This window comes from Gracilinanus agilis, chromosome X (genome assembly GCF_016433145.1).
Source record: "Gracilinanus agilis isolate LMUSP501 chromosome X, AgileGrace, whole genome shotgun sequence".
Lineage (NCBI taxonomy): Eukaryota > Metazoa > Chordata > Mammalia > Didelphimorphia > Didelphidae > Gracilinanus > Gracilinanus agilis.
In genome coordinates this window covers 41,376,902-41,398,370 of record NC_058136.1, presented here as the reverse complement: position 1 = coordinate 41,398,370, position 21,469 = coordinate 41,376,902, and the positions used below count along the sequence as shown (strand labels likewise).

Sequence of the window (21,469 nt, the reverse complement as noted above, 5' to 3'; positions counted from 1 at the left end):
CCAGGAATGTGAACCCACAAGTCTCCTGACTCAAAGTTCAGATTAAGTCAGCAAGCATTTATTAAGCCCTCATTGTGTGCCAGGCACTCTGCTAAGTGCTGGCTCTCTCTGTGTGTGTGTGTGTGTGTGTGTGTGTGTGTGTGTGTGTGTGTGTGTGTGCGCGCTCAAAAAACCAATCCCTACCCTCAAGGAGCTCATGTCGAGGTGGAGGTGGAGGTGGAGGTGCAGTGACAACTTGAACACAATTGTGTACAGACAAGATACATATGGGATAAGTTGGAGACAGTCTCACTGGCATTAAGGCTTGATGTAGAAGTTGAGATTTTGGCTGGGACTAGAAGGAAGGAAGGAGAGAAGGAAGCCAGGGAACTCAAGAGGTAGAGAAGAGGAGAGAGCAGACCAAGCATGGTGAAGATGGAGCAACGAGAGATGGAGTGTCTTGTCTAAATACAAATTCCAGGTTATTTTCGCTTCCTTCTGCTGCTAGATTGCACACAGCTTTATCATGTCCCCCTCAAGTCTTCTCTACTCCAGGTTAAAGATGTCAAGTTCCTTCAAGGGATTTCTGTATAACGTGGTTTCTAGTCTTCCAACCCTTCTCTGAATGTTTCCTAACTTTCCTCAAAGGTCTTTCTTAAAATGTGCTCAGACCAAACACAAATACAAGATGCAAAAGCATTTCCTGAGCACTCATTAAGGCTGAAGTGAGTGTGCCCAACTCTGGGGATACACATAGAAAAGCAAGATGATCCCTGCCTTCAAGGAGCTCACATTCTCACTGGGGGGGGGGCACAACACAGAAAGGAGGGTTCTCATTCATGGTCAGTTCATAACAAATGGCAAGGCTACATCGAATGTTGGAAAATGCAGGTGGTACCATTGGCAGGGAAAATAGAGCAGATAGCAAAGCCCCAGGGGTCTTTGGGGAGTGATAGCATGGCAGAGATGCTCCTATCAGAAGGATAGCAGATTCAAAGATTGGGACAGTGGAGAGGGCCTCTGGGATATCTCCAACAGAGGTGGTTCTCCAGGGGTCAGTATCTATGTCCTGGTGGGAACTTGGCAATTGGGCTCCAGAGATTCTTTGCAGAAATGATCACAGATCTCATAGATTTGGATTTGGAGCTGAAAGGGACCTCAGCAGCTAGAGTCCAACATATGAAGAAATTGGGGCCCAGAATGATTTAAACGATTTGCCCAGGGTCACACAGAGACCTTGAATGACAGATATAAAATTTGAACCTAGGTCTTCTAACTTTGCAGCCCCTGTTCTTTACTGCCCTGCCTCTGTCACATGGTCTTCAATAGAATTCCTTGTTTTTAATCAGTTTTTGTAAATGATAGCTTTTAGAAATTGGAGTGATCGTTCCCCTTGACAGAAACAAAGAGGAGGCGATCTGGATTCCAGTTGTTGCTAGGACTCGTTCTTGTGTAATTCTTATCATTGAGTAAATAACGATCAGACTCTGCAGGTTGAGGATGGCGGTGGATGAAGAGGTGCTCTCCTCTCCTCTCCTCTCCTCTCCTCCCACTGCCACCTCCATTTTAGAGCCACAGTTTCCCAGGAATTTTAGTATTTGTATAAATGAATACCATATTAGAAAAATCAATTCCTTCCTGCAAAAGGCCAGCATGTTGAATGTGTGTGTTGACTCACGAGGTAATGGTAGTTGCAGTGGGAAGACATGGAACACAGGGCTGAGGGAAACAAACCGTCTTTTAGTTCTTAACTCCATTCCATCTTGGAGGATGACCCAAATTTCAGGTTGCATATTTTGTAGGTAAAAACGATCTAACTGGTTTTGCAAGACAACTTGAAAATCCAGTCTAGAGATAGCCTCCATTTGATTTATTCAAATCTGTTCCTTTTGGGTTTGCTTTTTTAGAAACCTTAGGAGAATATTCTAGTTTGATTCCAATATAAGTTGACCCTCCAAAATGTAACTCTCTCCTTTTACACGTTCAGCCTTTCCAATCTTTATTTCTCCTTTCTGCCATTAAAGCAGATTTTCAATCCATCGGTCACGTTCGCGGTTTCCCCACTTCTGCTTCATGCTTGCTCCTGCTCTTCCCTTTCTGACCATTTGTGTTTGTTTCATTTAAGTAATTTCGGGATTTGAGCATAATTTTTTTAGCTGAAGACCAAGGAAATGTTTTGACTGTGTCCCACTGGAGAGTATTTAAGGATGAAATGAACCAGTTTTACTTTCTTAGATATCGTATGATGGTCCTTTGAGAACCTCTGCCAGAATTCCTAAAGCTAGCAATTAAAGTAATAATAATCTGCCATCATAGAAAATACCTGTTAATTTTCAGGGTGGACCTGGCACAAGTTCACATATATACATTGAAAAAAGAAGCTGCCATTGAGAAATGGAAGACTTCTACTCAGATAGTTTTGCTCAGCAGTGTGTCCTCATATGACTATCGGAATTACAGAATATTATTGGGGCTGAAAGGGACTTTCCGTCTCCTTCAGGCTGACCCTCTGGCTTTATGGACTGGTAAGATTTGAGGATGAGAAGTGACCGGTTTGAGATTACAGAGCTGGGACTGTCTACAGTCCCATATTCTCTGCCACTACACTGCCTTTCTGAGTCAACTGTTAAACACATTGGGAAGAAGGAATGCCATTTTTTGTGGCATTCAAGCTATTTGAAAATTATTTCATGGACCTATTAGAGAGTGGTACTGCTTCACTATCTCCTGTAGTAGCAGTTTCATTGCCCCAAGCCATATTTGTCCTTAAAATTTCACTGAGTCAGTCTGGGTGATCTGCAGAGCTGAAGCAGAGGTGACCTGGGATCAAGGAAGCCCTGGGTTTAATTCTTGCCTCCTTGACACATATTGGCAACTCACTCTCCCCTTTCGGTGCCCAAGGCTATCTTCAAAGACCATAAGTTACCAAGAAGGTGCCCTCCTGCCTAGGTGGTAGGAGTTTTCTCACCTGGGTGTTCCCTATACTAATCACAGGTCCAGTGCCCTCTCCCTCTCCCTTTCCCAGTACGGGTTCACAGGGAAGAATGGAAACTAATCTTTTTATATCAAGAAATTCTCTTAAACTTGGCGGATACTTTTTATGTCCTTAAGAGAATACAGACTATAAAAAGAATAAAATGAGCTATATCTGGCCATTTGGGATCTCGAAAAGCCTCTGTTAGGGTGCTTTTAATATGCCGTAGAATTTTAACAGAAATACTGGAGTCGCTATCCTATTGAAATTACTTTCATAAATCACATTCATAAGAATATATTTTCCAAAACAACTTAAGACGTCATCTCTTAGTGTCAAAAATGGAACTAACAGATATTGGTGGGATTTTTTGAGAGTGGCACAGAACCCATCAGGCAAATGTGAGGGGGAAAGCAGGCTAAGCTTGGGGTGCAGATAGCTTTTCTCTTGAGCACCCAGCGGCTACTCCATGCATCTTCCTGTAAGGAATGGAAGCAGACACTGGCAGAGCCCAAAGGGACCTTGGAGACCATCTCAGTTATAAAATAAAATGCAAAGAATCACAAAGTATGACAACATATTTGTCATACTTTTTAGTGTTCCAAATATTTCTTATGTCAAAAAGAAGCCATTTCCACACTTCCTCCTCCTTCCCTCTTCTAACGGTAGGTCGAAGCCTTTCTTAGACTGGTTTCAAGATATTTGCCTTTCCCATTGCCCAAAGCAATTGGACTGTGACTCAACCTTCCCTATTTAGGATGAATTGGCATATGGATCAATGGGAAGAGGTTCCTGGGAAGTGCAGTCAAAGAAAAAATAGAGGAGTGGCAACTATTGCCCTGGAATGTTAATCCCAAATTTTATCTTAACATATTATATCTTTTTCTTATTCAAGATTCCTATAAATGGTAACTCAGGTCATCTCAGAGGAAAAGGACTTGTTTGGACATTAGGGGATGCTGTGCCCGTTTGGACATTAAGTTAGAAATGTTCCGATATCAGATTCATGTTAAATTTTTTTAGATTCATATTAAATTAAGCAAAAATAGTTTTTGGTAGACTCGTGCCTAAAATCCAGAGTATAATATTAATTTTTTTCCTTTAACAAAGGAAACCAGTTATTCTGAAATAAAGCTGTAATTTCTCCCCTCTAGAATCACAGACCCCCAGAAATCCATTCACAGCCTCCTTGAGGCTCCTAACCCTAACCCCAGATTTAGAACTCCAGTCTAGGTCAATCACCTTAATTTAGTGGGGTTTTTTAGGTTTTATTGATGATGCCTTTTGATTTTTATACTGCCCTCATGAGGAAGGTCCCCTAGGCAAAGTAGAGCTGAGATTTGAACTCAAAGCCCAAACCCAGAGTCCTTTCCCCTATACCAGTCAAATCTGCTTCCCAGAATTTTTCAAACATCTTTTCACAAAAGTGTTCTTCAGTTTGCTAAGTTTGCATTGCCACCATCTATCAAAATTGAGCCATAGGGGGCAGCTGGGTAGCTCAGTGGAATGAGAGTCAGGCCTAGAGATGGGAGGTCCTAGGTTCAAATCTGGCCTCAGACACTTCCCAGCTGTGTGACCCTGGGCAAGTCACTTGACCCCCATTGCCTACCTACCCTTACCACTCTTCTGCCTTGGAGCCAATACACAGTATTGGCTCCAAGACAGAAGGTAAAGGTTTTTTAAAAAAAGAGCCATAGATTCTACGTTGTTAACCAATGTTACCCCTTCTCTAGCCTTGCCACCCTTATTTTTCTTGGCTGAATTTTTTCCATGTTATATAAAGAAAGAACACAACTGCCTATGAGTGGTCTAGCCTCCCCTGCTCCCCATCACCACTCCTCTCCTCCCTCTATACCTCAAGTACAGATTCCTCTGAAAAACAGTCCAACAACAGAGCATCCGATTTCTTTTCCATCCATTGCCTGATTCTCATTCAGTTGACCCTCATCTCTGGCAGGCCCTGGGCACGTAAGTCTCTGCTTCTTTTATCGGTTGACAAGTAAAGACTTCTCTAATCCTGCAACAATTTAGTTTGGAGCTACAATGGCTCACGATTAGAAACATGTGTTCTGCTGAGGATTCTACTATCACAGGATAGTTAGAGGGCACCCAAAGCCAGAAAAGGTCTGCCAGGTGCTGGCGAATTGCATTTGTTTTGCATTTCTCTGAAGATTGTTTGCATAGAAACCTACCAGGGAATCCAGTTTAAATGAAGCTGACCTTATACTTACCGCCCCACCTCAAAGGAAACTCATTATATTTCGCCTTTGGGAGAGAAACAAATAGCATCCATTAAAAAAAAAAACTTAGTCATGCATTGTATAATATAGGAGACATCCTGGTACCTTGCTTGAGACCAAGTGTTGCCGTTGCTGCGATTTTCTTGCCTTTCTCCAAGTGTTTGTGTGACTGAATCCTACATTTCCCTTCAAATACCTGGAATATGTGTTTAACCCGAGTATCTCTGAAGATGACTTTCTTTCTTTTTTTAATATTTTTATTTTATTTTGAGCATTTTCCCATAGTTGCATGTTTCGTGTTCTTTCCCTCTCCCCCAAACCTCCTTAGCCGACCCACAATTCCACTGGGTTTTACATGTATCATTGATTAATACCTAATTCCATATTATTGATAGTTGGACTAGAGTTACCCTTTAGTGTGAAGACGACTTTCTAAAAGTCACGTTCTCTGTTTTCCTTCTAGGAACCCCTGTCCCCATTTCTAAGAGGAGGGAATTTTTTCCCGGGAAATAATGTCATTTATGAAAAAACAATAAGAAAAGTTGAGAAGTTAAATCCTGATCAGGTAAGTTGTTTTGTTTTTCAGACGGAGGCTATAGAATTATGAATCTTTTCAGAGAGATGACGCCAAGCTCAGTTGCTCTAGGCTAAACTGACATTATACGAACTAGAATCCCTGAATTTCGACATTAGTAGCCATCTAGTCTTAACTCATGCACAGAAAAGTATCTCTACTTCCACAGGACCAATAGCTGCTCCTGCAGCCTCTGCTGGAAGATGGATTGCTGGGGAGGGGGAGGCCAAATCCTTAAGGCAACCCATTCTGATTTTACATGTTGCTACTTGTTAGAAGTTTTGTTTCACCCCCCCCCCACCCCCCAGAAACCAAGCCTAATTCTCTTTCTTTCCTCCTTTCCCCATTCTAGTTCTGCTCTCTGGTGCCAGGCAGAACAAGTTCCCCACCACTCTCCTCTCCAATGTTGGAGGTTTTTGAACAGAGGATTCACCTCTCTTAATTCAGCATGCTGGGGACTCTTTTTACCGATGAGTTACATTAAGTGATTCTGGGGTCCCACCTCTCTAAAATTCAGTGATTCAGTGATGATGTGAAGTCCTTTCCTTCTTGGTGACCCTTCAGATATTTAAAAACAGCTTTCCTGGCCCCTCTGAGTCTTCTCTACACTAAACAGCTCCAGTTCTGCATCCAAGTTTCATATGCGGGGGCTCCAAGCTCTTCACCATTCCAGTTGCCTTCCTCTAGACATTCTTCATCTCATTAAGTGCCCTTTCTAAAAATGTGGTATCCAGAGCTGAATGCAGTCAAAGGTCATAATAGCCTCTTGGGGCTGCTCTGTGATACTCTTCATTCAGATTGAGTTTGAAGTCCATCAAAAGGCGAAGACTTTTTCAACCCAACTGCCAGCCCTGCCTCTCCCACCTCCTATTTCTGAATTGTAACTTTTATTCCCATTCACTTTCATCTTACTACTTTGAGTTCGAACTTACCTGTCACAAATCTTTTTCAGCTCCTGACTTTTATCCAGTGTCTTATTGATCCCTTTGAGTTTTGTGTCATCTGAAAACCGGATAACTAGGCTGTGTATGTTATCTGTGCCTTTAAACATCATTGGTAAAAAGCTCGGAAAGCCCAGGACTCTCCCTGTGGTGCTTTACTGAAAACTATTCCACTGCTTCCAAAGCCCCATATTTGTATGATTGTTGAACCTATTCATTGACCCTATTTCTCTCTCCTATGACATTTTTGGAGTTCGTGGACTCATGGTGCCACCTCTCCACTCGCCGGTCATCAACATGAATTCATTGAAGTAGACCAGATCCTTTATCAGCTCCATCCCAGTCATCAGATTCTGGTCTATTTAGAAAGCCAAGTTTGTTAGGCTTGTTTTTCACCCTCTGAATCCTTTTCTTTCCGTAGATCTGTGTCCTCATCCCTGAGCCGAGCTCTCCTCATCTATGCCCTAGTAGCCAGGGTGGCTCTTCTTGACTTCTTCCCTTAGTCCATCACTAGTAGCCAACCCACCATGCTCAACAGCTTTCTCCAGGTCCTTTTGAAATGATTCTGTTTGCAATATGTGCTCTAGAGTTATTTATGAAGAGTAATCAAAAGCTGTGAAAAAGCAAATCCAAAATGGAACTGACTTCTGCCGTCTTATTAGGTGTTGAAGGCAGATCTCAGTCGTCATTCAGAGCACAGAGTTGCCTGTCTGGAGTGTAATAGGAAGAGGTGCTTGGAAGCAGCAGCTGGGTGACCTTGGAAAGCTGCTCAGCCTCTTTGGCCCTTGAGATTTCTGATCTAAGAAAATGAGGCTAACATCATGTCATGCAAGGGTGCCACATGGTACAATGGAAAGATCTGGAGAAGATCTGAGCTGGAATCCAACTTTCTATACTTACACTTACTGTCACTTCGCTTAACCTAGTAGGCTTCTAGTTCTCTTCTTTTAGAAAACAAAGGGATAGGATTAGATGATTGCTACTGGCCCCCCTCTCTCCCTGGAGAAGAATGAGCCTTCTTGTCCTCGGAAGACATAGGTGAGGCCTGATTTCTACCTGCTTTCATACTAAGGCTTGCTCCATACAGATGGCGTGAATTCTTCCATGCCTTCTTTAAAGACAAGATTGCACAGGTGATATATTTTTGGGGGTGCCACAAGAATGCTACAGCTGGGTTGTCACCATTTGGATGCCTTTTATCCCCTTTATTTCTAATTTAATTGGCTTTTAAAGATTTAGGACTTCCCTGGAAGATTAGGTAAAAACGCTAAGAGACAATTAGGTGGTAATGGCTACAAGTACTTATGAATGGCTTACTGTAGTCCTAATTCCGAAGAGAAAGCTCTATAAGAAGGAGACGCCTATGAGCAGGGACCTTGAGTGAATCTCTTTGCGGTGGAATGAGAGCTGTTCATACAGGCCTATCCTGTTGGAGAGGAGGAGGACAGGCTCAGGAAGGAAACCGATATATTGTGAAGGGCAAGCTGAAAAAAAAAGGGAGCAAATTTTTTCATGTGATTTGGAGCTCTCCGGCCTTAATATCATTAAAGAAAAAATATGGTAACTTGTGCCCTTTGTGCTCTGAAAATTTATTTGGTGGTGAACTCCAAATGCGTGCTCAAGTTTTACATAGCCACCAACGTCTTTTTAGTGCTGTAATGTGAGAATTCAAGCTGAAAAGCTGTTAAAACTTGAGTGGTGTGAGCAAATGGTTCAGAGGCTAAGTAAGCTAAGGGAGTCTCCGCACCACTCCAGATGGTGGGTCTGTTAGGGTGCTGTTTAAAATACCATCTGGTAAACGATAATATGTATGAACAGCGATGCAGAAAGACTGTTGAGAAATGTGCTGTGCTCCGTGTTGCTTCCTTTTATTATAATATTACCACGTGTTCCCTCATTTGCTTCCTGATTAAGGCATCCACAAGAGCTATCCAGGAAAAACAGCATCTTGGGATACAGTCTCACCAACGATTGAGGGTCCTTTCTTTTTTTTAAACTCTTACCTTCCATCTTAGAATCAATACTGTGTATTGGTTCCAAGGCAGAAGAGTGGTCAGGGCTAGGCAATGGGGGTTAAGTGACTTGCCCAGGGTCACACAGCTAGGAAATCCCAAGGCCAGATTTGAACCCAGGACCTCCCATATGTAGGTCTGGCTCTCAATCCACTGAGCCATCCAGCTGCCCTGAAGGTCTTTTCTGTTTAGCAGAGTGTCTCTTATCAACTGAAGCCATTTTGAAAGATGCAGGGTATCCTGTTATAGGTTTGGCCTTCTTTTCTTCTCTATCCAGATTTACTTGGTGAGCTCATTACCACCCTTGTTATCATCTCTATACAGATTCTCAGATATATTCATCCATCTTTAACCTTTCCTGACCTCCAGCCTCACATCTCAAACTGGCTTTCTTATAGCATGGGTCTCAAACTGATCTCACTACCTTTTCCCCCAGACCTGACCCACTTCCATACTGTTACCATCAAAGGCGCAACCATCTTCCCAGCTACTCTGGTTCTAGATGTACGTGTTATCCTTGACTCCTCTTTTTCACTTCAGTTGTCAAGTCTTCTTGTTCCCACCTTTATAACATCTCTTGTACGTGCTCCTTTTTCTTCTCTGGCTCTGCCGCTCTTCTGGTGCTGGCCTTCAGCACCTCACGCCTGGACTATTACAGTAGCCTTCTTTCTGGTTGGTCTCCCTGCTTCAAGTATCTCCCTGTTCTAATGGTTCTTCATTCAGCTGTCACCATGATCTTCAAATGAAGTTCTTACCATGTTTATTCAGTAAACTCCAGTGGCTCCCTCAAAGCTCTCCATCAAATGTCAAATCCTCTGACTCTTAAAGCACTTCCTAACGTGGCCCCTTCCTCCCTTTGCAGTCTTTTTACACCTCGCTACATACTCTCCTGTTTAGAGAAAATGGCCTCCTTGCTATTCATCACCCATGACAGTGAATCTCTCAGCTCTGAGTAATGTTTCTGGCTGTCCTAGCTCCCTCTTCATTTCTGCCTCAAGAAGACTTTTCCGGTCTTCCTGAATCTTCTTCCCTTCCCTCTTTTTTTACCTTCTCCTTTCTAGCCTCTATTTATCTTGTTTGTGTGCTATCTTCTCCATGAGCCTAGAGCTCCCAGAGAGTAGGGGCTGCTTTTTTTCCCCTTTTTTAAAAATAATATTTTATTTTTTTAGAAACATTTTCCATGGTTACATGATTCTTGTTCTTACTTTCCCCTTCACCCCCCCCCATATCCAACATTCATTTCCACTGGTTTTAACATGTGTGATCAATCAAGACTTATTTACATATTATTGATAGTTGCATTGGTGTGGTCGTTCAGTGTCTACATCCCCAACCATGCCTGCATCAACCCATGTGTACAAGCAGTTGTTTTTCTTATGTTTCCACTCCTGCAGTTCTTCCTCTGAATGTGGGCAGCGTTCTTTTCCATAAATCCCTCAGAATTGTCCTGGGTCATTATATTGCTGCTAGTACAGAAGTCCATTACATTCTATTTTACCACAGTGTATTGGTCTCTGTGTACAATGTTCTTCTGGCTCTGCTCCTTTCACTCTGCATCCATTCCTGGAGGTCTTTCCAGTTCACATGGAATTCCTCCAGTTTATTATTCCTTTGAGCACAATAGTATTCCATCACCAGCATATACCACAGTTTGTTCAGCCATTCCCCAATTGAAGGGCATACCCTCATTTTCCAGTTTTTTGCCACCTCAAAAAGCGCAGCTATAAATATTTTTGTACAAGTCTGTTTATCTATGATCTCTTTGGGGGTACAAACCCAGCAATGCTATGACTGGATCGAAGGGCAGGCATTCTTTTATAGCCCTTTGAGCATAGTTCCAAATTGCCAGCCAGAATGGTTGGATCCATTCACAACTCCACCAGCAATGCATTAATGTCCCAGTTTTGCCACATCCCCTCCAACATTCATTACTCTCCCCTTCTTTCATTTTAGCCAATCTGCTAGGTGTGAGGTGATACCTCAGAGTTGTTTTGATTTGCATTTCTCTAATTATTAGAGATTTAGAACACTTTCTCATGTGCTTATTGATAGTTTTGATTTCTTTATCTGAAAATTGCCTATTCATGTCCTTTACCCATTTATCAATTGGGGAATAGCTTGACTTTTTTATACAATTGATTTAGCTCCTGGCATATTTGAGTAATTGGACCTCTGTCAGAGTTAGGGGCTGCTTTTTGTCTTTCTCTAGCACTTAGCACAGCACCTGCCACATACCCAATGGCATAGGAATAGCTGGTATATTCCCTCCGTTGTCTAGAAGGGAACTGGAACCCACACGTTTGTCTTAAAAGAATGGAGAAGAATAATTGCCCCAAACTTTATATTCATTATATAAGTATTCCATTCCAAATGAAGCATTCCTTCCCCCCCCCAAATAAATTTAAGTTTATGGGACACGCCCATAATAACTGAATCAAGATTGTGATCTAGAGTTCATCTGGAAAACAAGGATCTGGAACTACAAGTCATTTGGCTGGCTTTAGATTTGGTGCTCTCATTTATGTAAAAGAGACAGATCAAAAGTAAACAGGCTGGGGCAGCTGGATAGCTCAGTGGAGTGAGAGTCAGGCCTAGAGACAGGAGGTCCTAGGTTCAAACCCGGCCTCAGCCACTTCCCAGCTGTGTGACCCTGGGCAAGTCACTTGACCCCCATTGCCCACCCTTACCAATCTTCCACCTATGAGACAATATACCAAAGTACAAGGGTTTAAAAAAAAAAGTAAACAGGCTGATATGGGATCAGGGATTTATTCCAAAGAGCAAATTTTAGAATGCCACAATATTAGGTCAGAATAGATTCACCACAGACAGCCCAGACTCAGTAACCAAAATCTCCAAAAGGGCCTCGGAGACCATCTTGTCCAACCTGCTCCTGACTAAGGCTCTGTACAACATGGCATTTATGCAATGCTGATTTCTGAGGGCACAGATACAAGTTGAAAGCTGGTCCCTGCCCTCAAGGAGCTTATATTCGAATAGTGAAAGATAACATATCAGTCCATCAATAAACACTTATTAAACACCTACTAAGTGCCAGGCTAGGTGGTGCAGGGATAGAGCACCTGACCTGGAGTCCAAAAGACTCATTTTCTTTAGTTCAAATGTGGCTTCAAACACAATCTGTGTGATCCTGGATAAGTCACTTCAACTTATTTGCCTAAGTTTCTTCATCTATAAAATAAGGTAGATAAGGAAATGGCAAACTACTCCAGAACCTCTCCCTAGGAAGCCTCCAATTGGGTCATGAGGACTTGGACACAACTGAAACAACTGATTGACAAAGTGCCCAGGAACAGTGCTAAGTGCAGGGGATATAAAAAGAGCCCAAAGACAGTCCTTGCCCTCAGGGAGCTTACAATCTTATGGGAGAGACAGCATGCAAACAAACAGAGACAAAGCAAGCTAGCTATAACAGGCTAATTAGGAAATCATTAGAAGAGGGAAAGCACAGGAATTAAGAGGAATTAGGCAATACTGCCCATAGAAGGTGGACCTTTAGTTGAGATTTAAAGGAAGCCAGGAAGTCATTAGTCAAGAGTGGAGGAGGGAGAGTGTTCCAGGCATACAAGACAGCCAGAGTAAATGCCTGGAGCTGAGAGATAGAGTATCTTGTTCAAGGAACAACTAGGAGTCTGACACCTCTGGATCAAAAAGTACATGTTGAGAGGAGTTAAGGCATAAGTAGACTGGAAATCTAGGAGGGGGCTGGGCGGTGAAGGGCTTTGAATGCCAAACAGAGCATTTTTTACTTGCTTCCCAGAGGCACTAGAGTTTATTGAATGGGAGGGGTAGGGGGTGGTGGTAGTAGGGGTGGTATGTATGACATGGTTGGGCTCTTACATTTTAGGAAAATTACTTTAGTGGCTGAATTGATCCTGGATTGGAATGGGGGAAAATTTGAGACAGGGCAACCCACCAGCAGGCTATTGTAATAATCAAGGTGTCAGAAGACAGAAGGATTCTAGAGGTATTGCAGAGATGAAACAACAGGCCTTAGCAACAGCTTGGATGTGGCTGGAGGGTGGAGGCAACAGTGTGAGAGGTCATGAGGAATGAGGATGATTCTTGGAGACTAGGAGGATGTTGCTGTCCTCTACAGTAATGGAAAAGGGGGGCAGGGTTAAGGGAGAAAGATAACAAATTCTGTTTCAGACATATTGAGTTTAAAAGGGCTACAGGACATCCATGTTGAGATGTCCACAAGGCAGTCAGAGATGTGAGATTGCAGGTCAGCAGGGAGATTGGGACAGAAAAAAATAGATTTGGGAATCATCAGCATAGACATGGCAATTAAATCCATGGGAACTGATGAGATTGCTAGCTGAAGTCATATAGAGGGAGAAGAGAAGAGAGCCTAGGACAGAACCCAAAGGCATGATCTGGAGGAGGATCTGGCAAAGGAGAGAGAAGAGTAGTGAGATAGGTAGGAGGAGAAACAAGGGAGAGTGGGTGTCCCTCAGACCTAGCAAGAAGAAAGTATCAGTGAGGAGCGAGTGATCAGTAGTGTCAAAGGCTATAGAGGTCAAGGAGAATGAGGACAGAGAGGCCCCTGGATTTGGCAGCTAAGAGATCATTAGGAAAAGGAATTGAAAAGGTAGTAGTGGGTGACAGAAGACAGGCAAAGATAGTCTAGGGATGTGGTGGCAAACCTATGGCACACATGCCAGAGGGAGCACTCAGAGCCCTCTCTATGGGCATGTGTGCCGTCACCCGAGCAGAGTTCATTACTAGAAAGCCAAAGGGATGTAGGGCAGGACTGCTCTCCACCCTCTCTCCCTGGATGATTAAGGACATTACCTACTCTCTCTCAAAGGTTTGCTATCACTGGTCTAGGGGAATAGTAGAGAAAGTCCAGAGTGAGGCTTGGAAAGGAATGAGACCTGGCTAGAATGGAAGTTCCCAGGGAAACCATCCACTAGATGGAGGGCATTTCCAATGTGTGAATTCCAGGGTTGGGGGTAGGCCTGGTAGAAGGGGTTCTGAGTTCAGCCTGGAGAGAAAAAAACCATCACACCTCCAACCCCTGACTTATGTGGGATGGGGAGCCACTGCTGCTTTGGCAGGGACCATTCCACTTCTGTATAGTTCCAGTTGTTCAGGAAGATATCACTTACTTGGGGCTGAAATGTGATTCTCAGCAACTTCCTACCATCGTTTCTGGTTCTGCCCCTTAGAGTCAAATAGAACGAGGTTAAGCCCCCAGCCACTTGGCAGCCCCTCATGTATATGGCAGTTGCTTCTCTTCTCCAAGCTCAGTATCTTCAGTTCCTTCAATCTGGCCTCCTCCCAGAGCCTGGGCCCTAGCCTAAGTTCTACTACTCTGACTTTAGCTCTGACTTTAGGTAAGGCCGTCTTTGCACTTCAGTTTCTTCCTCTGTAAAACGAGGGGTTAGAAGTAAATGGTGTCTAGCAGCCCTGCCTCCTCGAAACTTGAGAGTCTAGATTGTACAGTACTGTACAAGAAGAGTCGATGTACCGACGTCAGGAGTACTTCCAAGATCATTAAGTTCCCTTTTGCAGCATCAACAAAAGGTTAAATTATGTTCACCCGAACCTCAGTATTAAATCAGTTTGCTTTCTGGTTTTGAAAATGAACAATGATATAACTGATATCTACCTATTTACTAACTCGTAGTTAAATAAGACACCAGATTTCCTCACCGTTTTGGAGAAGGATTGTGGTTTCTCCATAAAATATTTGGTTAAAATATGAAGAGCTATGTTCCAACAGTCACGTGTGTGTATGCATGTGTGTTGTATAGTTCACAGCAAGGCTTCAAAGGATTCCTCCTGATTCAGTCATGTATTTTCTCCCTGGTGGTTTTGGGTTTGCTTTAGGAATGCTACCCCCAGATTCAGTGCCAACATCATGTCATACAACAGCCCCAGATTGTACAGACTCAGCTCTGCCAGCCTCTGCATTCCAACCAGCAAACTCAAGTCATCACTGGAAGTACTGGAAGTGAACTGTGCTACAGCGGGTCACAGCCAAGCCACGAGCAGGTAAGCTCAGGGAGCTGGCTCCTCGTCAGACCAATGTGTCCCATGTGGAGCCTGGTATGGTGCCTGGCCCATGGCGGGAGCTTACTGCCTGAACCATCACCCTCCGCACAGTCTCCCCGTTTGAGTAGAGAATCCCCACCAGACTCAGGTGTGGCTGATAAATGATGTCCACCCTGCAGGCTTTGCCCTTCTCATGGTTACCCTTCATTTCACACGGGCCACATAGTGGAGTGAAAGAGTGGACATGTGAGAGTATTAGCCACCTCTAGCATTTCAAGGCTCATTCTGCACATTTTCCAACAAGAGGTTCTCTCGGAAAACGATTTCCAAACTTCTAAGTTGTGATTATCCATAACACAAATAGGCCTTCACGGGAGGAAACAGCCTCTTCTTTACTCTAGAACTACATGAAATTATTCAGTGAACTTTTAGGAGCTGAGGAAAAATGCCTTGCTATGCTGCATGTTTTATTTTTTATTTTATTTTATTTTTTAAAATTTAAACCCTTAACTTCTCTGTATTGGCTCCTAGGTGGAAGAGTGGTAAGGGTGGGCGACGGGGGTCAAGTGACTTGCCCAGGGTCACACAGCTGGGAAGTGACTGAGGCTGGATTTGAACCTAGGACCTCCCGTCTCTTGGCTTGACTCTCCATCCCCTGAGCTACCCAGCTGCCCCCCTATGCTGCATGTTTTAGATGTGAGAGAATAAACATAGATGGACACATCTATACTAGTATAATGGAGTAACACGTTTTAAAGATGCATGCATGTGCGCACATACACACACACACACACACACACACACAGTGTTAAGAAAGAAGATATTCTTACACTTGAGCTTGGACTTCACCAGGCCAGCTCTACCTTTCCCTACACCAGAGTTGCCAGGCCTTGTGGAAGGTATCAAGGAGCGCATCTGTGAGACAGAAAAGGGAGTGTTCTTGCTTTCACTTCCTCAGGAGCTACACAAATGAGCCAGCGTCTATGACGCTCTCATCACAGGGATTTCTCCACTTCCATAGGTTGCATTTGCATCACAAACTAGGAAGACTGACATCATGCTCTTTGGCCAGAGTTACCCCAAGTGCATTTACTGGTCCAGTTAATGACCACCAACTGCCGAATCACTGAAGACCTGAACCAGCTGGAGAGTGGATACAGGGCACTAAATATTGTGAAATGTCAGCAAAGCCATTTGTGGGGTGAGCTTCTTCACCCCCCAAATCAGAATGTCCTCCTGGGCTCATGGGATTTTTCTTCCTATTCTGCACTGCAGCCTTGTTTAGCTGAGAAGGTTTCTGTAGTCCACTTATGGTTGGCCCTTTATTACATACCTATACCAACAGGTCCTTGCACTTACTGAGTTGGCACTTGATAATGATCTGTTGGCTTAAATTGAACTTCTCTGCTTTCCATAGAGAAGGCCTTAAAGAATTTCTGTAGAGGCAATTAGATGGCTCAGTAGATTGAGAGTCAAGCCCAGAGACGGGAGCTCCAAATCTGGCCTCAGACACTTCCGAGCTGTGTGACCCTGGGCAAGTCACTTGACCCCCATTGCCTGGTCCTTACCATTCTTCTGCCTTGGAACCAATACACAGTTTTGACTCTGAGACAGAAGGTGAGGGTTTATAAAAAAGAAAAAGAATTTCTTTTTTATAGAGTGACTTAAAAGAAGATCCTTTAAAAACCATTAACCCTAACTCAAAATAGGTGTGAAACACACTCTCCCCTTGCCCACTTAGCCCATCTGGTCACTTATTACTATTGGTGCTCCCATTAAAGCTAATCACCTTCCACTTGTTACTCGACAATAAGCCACACGTTGGCATGGAGCCATGTCTTATGTCCAGCTTGCATCTCTCTCAGCACCTGTGTCCACAGTGAGCAAGTGAGCAAGCAGGCATTTAGTAAGTGCCTCCTGTGTGCCAGGTATAGAGGGTAGCCATAAAGACCAAAACGAACTAGCCCTTAACCTCAAGGAACTTACATTCCATTACGGGAGACAACGCAAGTGTACACGACTGATTCCAGAATAAACAGAAGGCATTTTGGGAGAGGGGGAAGGCATGAAGCTGTTGAGATAACAAAAACAACACACGTAGAAATTGGTCTTTGAAGTGAGTCTTTTGAAGGACACAATTCTAAGGGGACACATCCCAGGCATGCAAAAGCACACAAACTGGAAATAGAAACTCAGTAATGTTTGAGTAAGGCTAGGTGGTAGATTGTCGTTGGGTCTGGGTCATGAAGGGCTTTAAAAGCCAGAAAGTTTATTTTTGTTCCTAAGTGTAATAGGGAGCCATTACTGTTTAATAGCCAAGTGACATGGTCAGAGATGCTCTTTCAGGAAAATCCTTTTGGCAGCTATGTGGAGGATAAATTAGAGTCGGGGAGAATGACTAAAATGCTGTTTTCACAGTCCAGGCAAAGGTAACGAACAGGTAGAGGTCAAGTGAGGAAGGAGACAGCTGCAAGAAATTGTTGTGGAGGTGGAAAAGGCAAGATCTGATAAACAATCAGCTGTGTGGGATCAGTTTTCTCATCTGTAAAAAAAATGTGCTGGAGAAGAAAAATGGCAAAGCACTCATATCCTTGCTAAGAAAACCCCAAATAGGGTCACAAAGAGTCAGACGTGACTGAAAACCGAAGGAAAAACAACGGGAAAATAAAAGGGTTGCAAAGGGAGCCCAGGTGAGATCAGCAGAGTTAGGGGACTTCCTCCACTCCATTCTGCAGCAAGTGAGGAGTTTAGTCAAGATAAGTACTTCCTATTTGCCAAGCATTATGCAAAAGAGGATGCCCTCTGGGAGTTTGCAAGGAACCATGTACAAGTCATGTACGGGGCCAGTGGAAGGTCGTCTCAGAGGAGAGGCACTAGTAGTGAGTGCAAGTGTATGTGTGTGTTGAGGGGAGTAGAAGTTGGCACTTAAATCAAGCCTCAAAGGAAGTCAGGAGGCCCAAAGTAAAGAGAAAGAGCATTCTAGGCATGGAGAGGAGTCCAAAGGCATGACGTCAGGAGATGGAATGAATGTGTGAGGAACAGCAAGCAGGTTGCCGTAGCTGCATGGCAGAAATCACGGAGGTAGATAGAGGCAGAGATCAAACATTTCATAAATGTTCAGTGTGTGCGAGGCCCTGGGCTAAGTGCTGGGAAGAATTATAAAGAAACCTCCTCACCTCTAGAAATTTATATTCTGATGGGGGGAGACAAGACCAAGAAAAGAGCTCTGAAAGTTGTGTGTGTGTGTGGGGGGGGGGGTGGGGGGGAGGGAGGGAGTCCAGAAGGAACCCAGGATGGCACGAAGTGAACCAGATTTGGAGTGAGGATGGTTGGTGTTGGGGGCTTTCTCAGGTGGAGGTGTGAGGCTGAACTAACCAATCACAAGAGGAGACTATAGAGGTAGAAGTGTTACCAGCATGAAGAAGGAATAAAGCATAAGAAGACTGGAAAGGTTTAAAGTGTCATGGGTACCCTTCAGGAAAATCCCTTTAGTAGCTGCTCAGAGGCTAGATTGGAGTGGGAAGAGAGAGGTGTGAGTCAGAAGGCTATTCTCAGGGGCGAAGTGATGAGGACACCCACCAGGGTGGTGGTCTTGTGAATGGAGAGGAGAGATTGCATGGATATTTTGAAGACAGACAAGTCTAGACTTGGTGACAGATTGGATCTATGGAATAAGTACAAGAAGGGAGTAGAGGATCGACAGCAAGGTTATAGACCCAGGTAACAGATAGGATGCTGGTCACTTTGATAGTAACAAAAGTTTGGAAGATAGGAGGGTCTGGGGAGAAAAGCAAGTTTTGTGTAGGACTGAGTTGGTAAAGACATGACATGCGTGCCTCAGCCTGCTGGAGGGGGCTGCTCCATTCCCCCTCTCCACAATGCCCAGGGACATTTTTCACATGTCCTGCTCCTCTGTGAGCACTTCCTCCCTCCACTGTTTGGGGTGATTGGTGGTGGGGGTCGGTTTCCACTGGCAGCTTGAAGGTGCTGTTTGGGCACGCAATGTTGAAAAGGTTCGCCAACTCTGGTGTAGGATGTGTTGAGTTTGAGATGTCTATGGGATATCCTGTTTTGAGAGGTTCAAAAGGCATCCAAAGGTGATGCAGAGAGATTAGGACTAGACCACAGATTCTAGAATCATTTGCATAGAGGTAATAACAATCCCAGGGAGATGATGGAATCACCAAATTAGCAGAGAAAGAAAAGAAGCAAGCACAAAACAAAGCATAGGGTGACACCCCGCCTCCCGCCAACCTGTTCAGAAACTGGACTTGGCTAAAGATAACAGCACAAGACTGATAAAGACTAGGAGAAAGAAAGCCAGGAGAGCAAGATTGTGGAGGGTAATGAATAGTGCTCCTCAAGGTTCCAGAGAATTTAGGGAGAGAAAAGACCATTAGATTTGGCAAGCGAGATCTCTGATCCCTTTGGAGAGTAGTTTCTGGAGAATGATGAGTTTGGAAGCTAGGTTGTAGAGTTTAGAAGAAAGTGAGAGGAAAAGAAGAGGAGATGCGTACCTAGTAGGGTGGCTTTTTCAAGGCCTTTAGGTGAGGAGAGGAGAGAAAAAGGAAAAAAGCTAGGAAGGGGGACAATCAGATTAAGACCGGCATTTTTTCAAGGATGGGTATTTTTGCGTGCAGCAAGGGAGCAGCCAGTAGCTCCAGGGAGACTGAAGATTAGCGAGATAGTGGGGATGGCAATGGCAATGATGAAAGAAACAGATAGATGGTTGGAGTCATCCAGAGATTGAGGGCTGATAGGACAAGGTGGCAAGAGCTTCTAAAAGATAATACAGAGTTGAGTGGCTATCTAGATTGCTGAGATTCTAGTGGGAAGTGAAGCCAGCCTGCCAGGGAACTGAAGTCAGGCTCACAGTGAGGACGATAAACAAAGTTAGGAGAAATGAAGCCTTGGGAGAGCTGGAATTAGGTTATGTATCAGCTAAAGGAATCAGGCACTAGATGTTTGGCGAACTGGCTAATTTCAGGTTCCTGATGCACACTGGGATAACCAAGGTGTGTGTTTGTTGTACCACGTATTACAGTCATGGTGATCTGTTTGAAGCAGCATTATTGACATGTGGTCAAGAATTCTGGAATAGACTTTTCAGCTTCTTGTTAGGTAAAAGTGATCTCTCCGGCGTACTCCTGTATTGGTGTGATGTAGATGATTCCACTTCGTGCCCAAGACTGACATCTCAGATCAGATGGCTTGTGTTCAGCAAGGTTATCACCTTATAATGGAGGCCGGCTCCACACAGAGAAAGGAGACTCCATTCAACATGCTTCGAAGCACTTGGCTTTTACTCATTGATACCATCATTTATTTGGCTTATGAAAAGCCGCAAAGGCGTGGACCACAGGCCAACTGTATGCTAAACATTTCCTTAAATAATACTGTTAAACTTGAGGGAATCTCAATGGCCATGATTAAGTGATACAAGTCCTTGGCAGGTATATCAAGGTGTAACGTTGGGAAATTGCACCTTTTCCTTGTCAGAGACTTAAGATGAGGATCCGGTTCTCCCAGCCACTAGTTTGGGAACCAAATTGAATTTTCTCTCAGTGTTCTCTAAATGTAGATTGTGCAAAATAAGGAAGGATTTTACAGGTGGAATATGATCAAGTTGCCTTTCAACACAAAGACTCCAGTTGAACTGAAATTGTCTTTGGGATGCCGTAGAACCCTCAGGAGTTGTGCCTGGAGTCTTTTCCCAAGAAGTCACTAAGTCAAATGACAGCAATGGCCACTTTTTAGTCAGGCCATATAAAACCACTCATTCTAGAATTTCTTAGAAAAGAAATCACTCCAATTTTGCATTCACAAGATCACATAATCTTAGACCAAACAAGAACCCAAATATGACAACTTTGCTCAAAATTTGCCCCAGAAGTTCTAGTAATGGAAAACAAGTGGCTCTGGGACACAAACCAAAACCAAAACCAAAACGTTGAATGGTTTGGGTCGGAAAAAGACTTTAGAGCGAGCTCATCATGGGAATGAAATGCAGTTTAAAAAGCGAATCCCTCTGCTTGTGATTTTCTCTTCAGGTTATAGTCGTTCAGGATGATGGCCCCGAAAAACTGGACCCCAAGTATTTCGGAGAACTACTTGCCGACCTGAGCCGCAAGAATACAGACCTGTATCACTGCTTACTGGAGCATTTGCAAAAAATAGGAGGAAGGTATTGTAATCGTGAGATGCCTGCTATCTCTCTACTTATCGAGTTACTTTGTCACATTATGTAATAAAGGATTTTGTGGAAATGTGTACTTCCCCACAAGTCATACATGAAGGTCAACCTCATCATTTCATGTTTGTAAATATCATGTGAATGCTGAGACATTCAGGAATTTGAGGCAGAAAGTAGAGTCTGAAGTCACGTGACCTGGATTCAACACTACCTGTGTGACCTTGGGCAAGTCATTTTCTTTTCCTGGGTCTTAAGTTTGCTCGTCTGGAAAATGAGATACTTGGACTAAATGACCTGCCAGCTCTAATGGAACCTACTTTCTCAGGCTACATTGAAAGGCATAGAGCTTCCAAGAATAAGGAGGTGTTATTCCTGATGGAGACATACTCTTCTGTGGTCTAATCACAGTCGGAATTCTGTGTTCCATTTGGAACAACACACCTGAGCATCCTGAAGGGTGACGAGGATAGTGAGAGGGCCTCAAGGTCATAGCATCTGGGGCTAGGGGAGAGAATTCAAAAAGTTTAAGTCA

The 21,469-nt window shown here is 43.7% G+C and overlaps 1 protein-coding gene across 1 annotated transcript in view; it reads left to right on the top strand.

Annotated features, from left to right (window-relative positions):
• Positions 1–21,469, top strand: part of POF1B (POF1B actin binding protein) — a 55,052-nt gene that overhangs the window by 19,658 nt on the left and 13,925 nt on the right. Inside the window, exons 4-6 of the mRNA XM_044682813.1 lie at positions 5,657–5,758; positions 14,580–14,744; positions 20,795–20,928. Of these exons, the coding sequence (XP_044538748.1) occupies positions 5,657–5,758; positions 14,580–14,744; positions 20,795–20,928 (401 nt within the window). The remainder of the gene's footprint in view (positions 1–5,656; positions 5,759–14,579; positions 14,745–20,794; positions 20,929–21,469) is intronic.